The 8,321-nt window shown below is 60.3% G+C and overlaps 1 protein-coding gene across 1 annotated transcript; it reads right to left on the bottom strand.

The window, feature by feature from the left end:
* Nucleotides 1-1,961: 1,961 nt before the first annotated feature.
* On the bottom strand, nt 1,962-7,241 carry ENPP7 (ectonucleotide pyrophosphatase/phosphodiesterase 7). The gene is made up of 5 exons (XM_037809613.1): nt 6,955-7,241; nt 5,637-5,782; nt 3,392-4,018; nt 2,673-2,892; nt 1,962-2,095 (listed from the first exon to the last, which is right to left on the bottom strand). The coding sequence occupies exons 1-5, from the start codon at nt 7,205-7,207 to the stop codon at nt 2,013-2,015; spliced, it is 1,329 nt and encodes a 442-aa protein (XP_037665541.1). The 5' UTR covers nt 7,208-7,241; the 3' UTR covers nt 1,962-2,012.
* Nucleotides 7,242-8,321: the final 1,080 nt, after the last annotated feature.

Here is an 8,321-nt window from a genome sequence, read left to right as displayed (position 1 = left end):
TCTGCCTTGAGTGACGTCTCTGAAATCGGTCCTGTACTTACTTTACACCAGGCAGAGTGACACAGCAGGGATCACGGCTTTTTGCTTGGGCCCAGAGAAGGGGCTTGCTAGCAGCCACCGTAGCTGGCTCCTGGGGGAGCCCCTGAGAATGGGCCGTCCCACCTGTTCCTCAAAGCCTGACCAGTGACGTTGGAGGAGCCCACATCCGGGGTGTTTGGAGAACACATGATATGGATGTGTCTTGTGGGCTCTGCAGGATTACAGAAATCTTACTTCAGCCCTTCCTTATTCTGGAAGTGTCACTTCAAGGACCTGATCCCTGAGAAGCACAGAAAGCTAGTGGTGTAGATAAAAGTAGCCGGGACAGGAATTTAGGAAAACAATGTGGAGACACAGCCCTGCCACTTTCTGGTGGCCGTAGAATTGTCTGCTAGCTCCTCTGGGTTCCAGCATCCTCATCCGTGGGAGGGGGGGCACCGAGGGAAGCATCTTCCAGCCCCTTCTAGCGCGGATGTTTGGCAGTGAACGTCTGCCTCCTTTTGGGAACATTTCCCTCTCTTGATTCCAGGCCAGGACGAGCTCCTGGCTTCTCTGCCACCTCACACCTTAGCGAGCAATGTGGGGACCCGTGGGACAGCCCTCTGCTCTAGGCCCACCCTCTGGCCAGGGGCCAGCTCATCCGGTCCCAAATCTCCAGTTCAAATTGCTGGCCCCCGCCACGCTCCTGGTGACAGATGCACATGTGCCCGTGGTTTAGGACACTGTGTGGCCGCCTAACAGGCCTTGGGATGGATTGAGGCCTACGCAGGGCTCTGGTGTCCAACACCTGGCCCTCCCAACTTCACATCTCACAGAGTGGCTCCACCCTTCGCCGAGATGCTCAGGCCCCAAACCTCAGGCTGTTTGCTTCCCCCTTTGCCCTCATGTGCATGCTCTCAGGGAAACGTGGCTGCTGTGCCTCTCAGGCATTGCGAATCTGCCCACTTTTCTCTGTGCTGGCTCTGGGGTGGCCTGCCTGCAACCCCCAGGCCCTCCTAACTGGCCTTTGCTTCCTTCCCGGGCCCCTGCCCAGCAGTTAGGAGCTTTCTTTTAAACAGCTATATCAGGTGGCGTCACATTCCTGCATAAACACACCTGCCTGGGGTTTCCCCGGTGCCCAAGGTGGCATCCAGAGGTCACAGCTGGTGACCAGCTCCTCCACTGCCGTCCTCACAGGGCAGCTCCTGGCCATGCTACTTCCTTCCCTTCCTAGAACCCGCTGAGCCCGTTCCTCCGCTGGGCCCCTGTGCTCGGCCTTCCCTCTCCCCAGAATGTGGCAGGGCCCCTCCTCATCACTCAGGTGCCACCCCCGAGAGCCCTCTCCCTACTAGGCCGCCCCGAGAGCGGCCCCACCCTGCCCCTCTCTGCATCTGTCCTGTTCATTGATGCGCCCACGGTGCGTTGTCTGTCCCACCCCAGCGTATAAATGACCAACTCCAGAGCTCAGTGCCTGGCCGTCTTGTTTCTCGCTGTCCCCAGAGCCCAGACCAGAGGCGGCCCCGAGTTGGCCGCAGACTTCCAGAACGAACAAATGAGCTCCTCTGCTTTGGCCAGAACTTCTGATTCCACAGGGCAGAACGAGGGGGGTGGTCTCTCAGCAGCCGCGAAGCCCCCGAGGCCGGGTCCTGGGCATATTCCAGGGACGACCCCCTGGAGGGCCTCCGAGTTCTCCGCTGTCCCCAGAGGCATGCTCAGACCTTGGCGGGAAGCGGGGGGCTCCGGTTTCTGGGGGTGGGGGTGGGGGGGCACCTGCTTTGGGAACACCTCTCCAAGCCCAAAGCAGAGAGGATGGAAGGGGCCCCCGACTTGTGCCTCAGTGTCCCCCGACTCGTGCCTCTTGGCGGCACTGGCCAGGCAGGGCTGGCGGCTCTGGGCTGGCTGTCCGGATTTGTAGAGGGGCGTCAAGCTTGAATAGGAGGGAGGGAGCGCCACCCCCTCCTTGTCCCGGGCCTCTGACCTTGAGCTGAGGGGCACTAACGTATCTTGGCCAGAAGTGTCCCAGCCACCAGCATTCCCATCACCAAGGGGGGCCGGCCACTGGCCTGGAGAGCAGACCCTGAGGAAAGTGGAAAGATCCGAGTGAGAGAAGGCATGTGGCAGTGTCATTTCACCCCAACTTCCCACGCGGCCGGCCGGGCTCTCCCTGAGGGGTGCCTTATTGCACCCTGATGGGCCCCCGACTCCATCCTTGTCATCTCACAGGACCCCTCACGGCCCTGGCTCAGGAGGCCCTGTCCATTCTCAGCCTCCCCGGGGGTCAGGTGCCAGGGAGGGGTGAGAGTGTGTGTGCGGTGGGGGAGGTGGAGAGAGGGAAAGCTCTGGAAAGAGCCTGGCAGGGCCGTGTTGGACAGAGTGGGTTCAGCCACACGGGGGTCATGGCCTCGGACAGTCCACTTCGTGCTCTGACCCTCAGTTTCCCCTTTGTGCATCAGGGCCCATCACATCCTCCTGCCCTCCCTCCTGTGCTGCTGGGACTCATGTGCTCCGCTGCTGTCCAGGGCCGTGGGGACGTGACAGGGAGGTAGAGAGGAGCAGCCCTGGGTGGGGCCCGCGGGTCACCGGGTGTGCAGGACACATGCGTGCACACCCACACCCAGCCCCCGGTGGCAGGGGCGGGAGGTGCCCCCCCTCACCTGAGCGGAGCACAGGCAGCAGGGTGCTGAGGTCCCCGTCATTGGCCTCGGGCACAATGCCCAGCAGCTGGCACATCAGCTCGTAGACATGGATGCTCTCAAAGGGCTCCACCTCCAGGCCCTTCTTGAAATTGGGGCCCACGGCCCGGAAGATGGTCTTCATGTCCATTTCTCTGTTGTCGAAGCCGTGCTCCCCATTGTTAAACTGGACATTCAGCCTCTGCCAGGGCGGGAGCACGGGGTCCGGGCTCTTGCTGGGGGCACTCGGCTCTCCCAGCCCCCCGCCCTCCACCAGCACCCCCTGGGAGGATTGGCGGCCAGACATGGCAGGGGCTGTTGGAAGGAATAAAGTGGGGCAAGGGAGAGTCTGGGATTCAGTTTCTCTGTTCTCGGAGCCCCCAAAAGGTTAGTCACTCCAAAGAGAGAGCTTGGGCAAAATGTTGGTGAGATGAACAGTGACCCTGAGTAAACGGGGGCTCGAGAGCTGTCAGCTCAAGGCTGTCAGCTGTGTCCTTTTGCGGGCCTTGCTTCTGGTTCAGCATCCCCTCCCTGGCTCTCTGCCCGGGGGATTTGAGACTTCTCACCCTTGTCTGCCTGGACTTCCCACCCTCCACCCTAAACACACACTCCTACCACGCAGTGATGGCTGCGTCTCCTTGGTGGGCCTGCCCCTCGGATCGGGGCCCAGCTGGCAACTGGGGGCCCAGCGGGCAGCTTACCCCATGGATGACGTAGCCGAGGTCACTGTACATGAGCAGGGGGGTGATCCTGGAGTGGTTGGCGTAGTGGAAGGACTTGGGGAAGTCCTCCTTCTTGTAGACGTGGAGTTTGGGGTGGGCGTCCTTGAGGGCCGCGTACACCGTCTCCAGCAGCCCCTCCTTGGGCAGGAGCATCCCGTTGGGCCCGTAGTCGAGCAGCTCGAACTCGATGTCCTTGAAGGTGAAGTTGGGGAACGTGTGGAGCTCCACCAGGTCGCTGGCTTTCTTGTTGACCGTGGTCATGCCGTGGTCAGAGGTGACGATGAGGTTGAGGCTGTGGGCGAGGCCGTGGCTCTCGAGGCTCTGGCGGAGGTAGCCCACGGTCCGGTCCACCTGCATCACCATGTCTTTCCTCTCCTGAGACTCGGGCCCGAACTTGTGTCCCGTGGAGTCCGGCTCCCCGAAGTAGAGCGTGACCAGGTCCAGGCCGTCCTCGGTGAACCAGCGCATCACGGTGTCGACGTTGGCCCTCCACTCCTGCTCATCCTTATAGTTGTGCAGGATGCCTTCCTTCCGGCTCAGCGTCACCGCCTCGCCCTGGTAGGTGATGTTCCCACCGGGGTAGAAGAAGGAGCCCGTCCTCAAACCCTGTTGGGGCGAGGCAGCGTCAAGGCCAGGCCGCCCCTCGGCTTTCCCCGTCCTCATCATTCACAGGGTCCATGTTTACAACTTTGCCTCCTCGCTAAGGGGTATGTGTGACCCCCAAGCCCACTCTCCAGGGGGCCTTGGTGGCCATTTGCGGCCATGCACACAGCCCACAAACCAATGCCCCCTACCCCCACCATTGCAATTTATGATTAAACTGGCTTAAATTGGTGTTCTGAGGCTGCATTTCAATGTTGCTCTAAAACGTTCTCAAGGGAAAGCGGCTGCCTCCAGCTGGGGTGCAGTGGGGGCCCTCCCCGAGAGGCTGGGGAGGGAGAGCCCCTCCCAGGGAGCCGCTGTGTGCAAATTCAAGGAGGAAGCAAAAGACAGGAGGTGTGTAGAGGCAGAAACCCACTTGAAACCAGGTTCTGTGTCAATGGGTTGTAGAAATGTTGAGGCCAGAGGCTCTGGGGAACCTAACCCTGTGTTTCCCCTTGCAGGGGCCAGTACTTGCTAATTCTGGTTTCGAGGCAACTCTATATTGTGAATGCCCAGAAGCAGCTGCATTTGCCTCCCACCTACCCCCTACCTGCCCACTGACTCGTCCCCTCCTCGCTGCAGCCAAGAAGCCTTGTCATTTTTGAAAGGCCTTCTGCATCTCCGTTACCTCATGTTAGCATGAATGGAACTGTTTTATAAAGGGAAATGGAGCCCAGTGGACTTGGGACCAAATGCGCTAATGGCTATAAAGTGTCCCCCAGGTGGGCAGTGTCCTCATTGTCTTGGGACCCCGGCCACTGGCCTTCTTTTCTGCCTTCCATCCCCACTCCCAGCCACTGCCCTCCAGCCTTAGTCTGGCCACCCGTTTGTCTTTCCATAAATCGATTGTTGTTTTACTTAGGAACCCATCTGGTCTCCAACCACCTGCCATCTTTCCTTTCATTCCACACGCCTTGTGGCTTGTTTGACCCACACCAAGTCCTTGGCGTTGGCTTTCCCTGCAGGTGGGGGCTCCGTGTAGACCCATCCCCAGTGTGCCGGTCCCAGAAGCGAGTGGTGACGCTGGCTGTAAGGCGGGCGTGGGCTCTGAAGTTCCTTCCTGGCTCAACTTGAAAACCCCCCCTTTGGCTTTGTTGACTAAAGAATCATCTCTGCGCCAAGAAGCTCAAGAGCATGGCAAGATGGTGGGGTTCCTGGGCTCAACCCTACAACCCGTCTCCTATTATTTTCTCTCTGGCTCCTTAGAATTGAGCTGTTGAGTCCTGTGAGGGGTATGGGTGGGGGGTGCTCCCCAGTGTGACCCACCAGAGCTGAAGGGTCCCGGGACCACTGTCCCTGGGCTGGGAGGGGCAGTGCAGCCAGCCCCCTCTTGGTCCCACCACTCCAGGGGGGCCTCACAGCCTTTTATTCAGTGGCTCTGAGTCCCCAGGCTGGACTGCGTCTTACGTGCCTGAGCCTGAGGCAGGACTTAGCCCACGGGTCAGTGCCCACCCACCACGGGACCCCACCCAGCACCCTCCTCTGTTAGGAATGCTGGAGCCCTCAGAGTGGAATGGGTCTGCCGTGGCTCTCCCATGGCCCAGGCCCCACCAGGCCCCGCTGGGTCCTGGGGCAGCATTACCTGTCTCTGGGCAGTGACCCAGATGGGGACACTGCCGCTGTCCCACCAGCTCTGGATCCCCAGCGTGGTGTAGTACGGCAGCTTCAGCTTGGAGGTCGTGTTGTAGAACATGTTGTGGACGACCCCGTGGTTCTCGATGTGCTTGCCTGGGGGTGGGAGGCAGGGAGGCAGGGGAGGTTTCAGCGTGGTGGGGAGAGGGGAGCAGTGGTGGGGGGGAGCAGACTTTCTCACACCCTGCTAGTGGGAGAACGCTCGGCAGGGATGCTCCCAGCGGGGAGCCACGGGCTCTTTGACTTGCACCCTCTGGAACTGTCCCACAGCTCGATGTGTACACACACCCAGTCACACTCGCAAGGACATCATCTGCAGCCTTGATCGCTTTAGCAACAGATGGGGAACTACCCAAGTGGCCATCGGGAGGGAACTAGTTTAATAAATTATGGTCCGGCCATAAAATCGCATCCCAGGCAGGAATGAAAAAGAAGCAAGTGGAGCTCCATGAGCTATTTTTCAAATTTAGTTTTTAAATAGGAAACTCGTGCACAGGGACCTAAGTTCAAAAAGCACAAAAGTTATGAAAGGAAGGACAGCGAAGGGTGTGCTCTGCTTCCCACTTCCCTCTGCGACGTATTAGGCACAGACGGGGAAGTGCGGAAGGGAGAAGCGGCGGCTGTGAAGGAAAAGGGGGTGCGGTCGTGGCAAGGCTGGTTAAGGACACGCTGTCCAGAAGGATGCGTGAGGAACCCCAGCCTTGGTGCCTCTGGGGGGGACCCTGGGAGATGGATGGGGCAGGGGCAGGGAGCTTACTTGTCATTCTCGAGCACTCTGGGGTATGGTTTGATTTTTTTTTCTTTTTAATCTTACATCTGAACTGTCTGTTTAAAAACTTTGACAAGTCGAGGAAAGCCGGGCAGATCCGATAGGGGCTCGGGAGGCAGAGGAGGAGGGGGCTGAGCAGAGTGGCAGCCAGGTCTGAGGGACGAGCAGGGGAGATGGGCAGGCAGTGGGGAAGCAGCTGAAGCGTCTCCGCCTCCCAGCCTCTCACCTCCTCCAGAAGCCCTCCTGGATTGCCACCCCATGGCCCGAGACCACTGGGCATTTTGCGCTTGCCTGCTGTCGGGGTAGGAAGCAGCCTCACGGTTTCCATGGCTGTGTCCTGTCTTCCCAGGGAGTCTGTTCCCTTCTTGGAGCAGGGATGGTCTCTCTTTTGTCCCCACATGTTGCCTGGGACCGAGCCCTGTGCACCGGGGCCCCTTCTCATGGTCCCTGGTTCTTGGTCCCAGCTTCCCCCTGCCCCATTCCGGGGCTGGACACTCACCAGTGACCAGGGTGAAGTGGCAGGGGCTGGTCAGGGTGACGAAGGGCGGGGTCATGTAGCGGGCCTTCACCCCGTCGCGCGCCATGGCGTCGAGGTGGGGGGTGTCCACGTCCTGGTCGTAGTTCCAGCGGAAGCCGTCGAAGGACACGAGGAGCAGCTTGCTCCGGGCGCCCTGCCTGGGGACGGGTGCTGCGGCCCCCGGGGCCAGGAGGGCGGCCAGTGCCGCGGCGAGAAGCACGGCCTGGCACCCCATGATGGGCTCTCCTGAGACGCAGAGGCACTGGGCTGCTTCCTCCCACGGAGGAGAGCAAAGTCCCAGGGTCACTCGGCGTGTCCTCGCCCGGATATCTCAGGAATCGTGATCGCGCACGTACCCGACTCTTCAAAAGAGGACTCTGAGCGCCGGCCGGTGCCACCCCTCAGGCCCATGTGTTGGCATCGACTGTGAGCCGATGGGCCCCTCCCCTGACCCCCGAGTGTCCTCACGTGGGGATGGGGGGCAGTGAGAACCAATGCCTTCCCCTGATATCGCAGAACCCACCAGCAAAGCCTCCTTGGGGGTGTAGCCGGTCCCCGAACCCACCCACTTGCCCTCTCTGGGGAGGGGTCCGTGCACACAGCACCTCTCCACCTCGTGACTCATATGCACCCTGGAGTTTGAGAACCACAGAGCAAGCCCACCACCCATTCGTGGATTCTTACAACAAACGTGCGTGGGGTGCCTGCTCGGGAAAGCCACAGAGGGGAGCTCCTTCCCTCGTGGCTCTTATGGCCTTGGGGTGAGGGGGCACAGACCCCCAGCGAACAAAGCAGATCCTGCATTTAGGCGTGTGCAGCCACAGGGACGATTCCAGGGGGCTTTGGGAGAGAATAGTGGGATGTGCGCAGGGGGCTTAATTTACACCAGCATCGGGGGGTGAGAACCAAGAAGCCTTCTCTGAGGGCTTGGCATTCACTCCAGCCCCCAAAGGACGGGTTTAGCCCAGAGAAGAGGGCTTCAGCTTCCCAGGGCTGTTGTGGGAAACGGCCATCCCATGCCACTCCCCTGGCTTCGGGGGGCTGCGGGCAATCCCTGGTGCTCCTTGGCTTGGAGACACCTCACCCCAGTCTCTGCCTGCGTGTTTGCCTGGCTTTCTGCCCTGCATAGTTCAAAATCTCCCTCTCCCTTTTCTTATAGGACCCCAGTCCTGGATTAGGGTCAACCCCAAATCTGGGGTGGGTTCCCTATGAGAGCCTTAGTTACATCTGCAGAGACCCTGTTTCTGACTGAGGTCACGCTGGCAGGTGCTGGGAGCCAGGACTGCGAGGCTTTCCGGGGGAGACAGTTCACTCAGCACGGTCAGGAAAGCCTTCCAGGCACGGGGAGT

This window comes from Choloepus didactylus, chromosome 18 (genome assembly GCF_015220235.1).
Source record: "Choloepus didactylus isolate mChoDid1 chromosome 18, mChoDid1.pri, whole genome shotgun sequence".
In the NCBI taxonomy this organism is placed as follows: Eukaryota; Metazoa; Chordata; class Mammalia; order Pilosa; family Megalonychidae; genus Choloepus; species Choloepus didactylus.
This window is presented reverse-complemented; position numbering and strand designations above follow the sequence as displayed.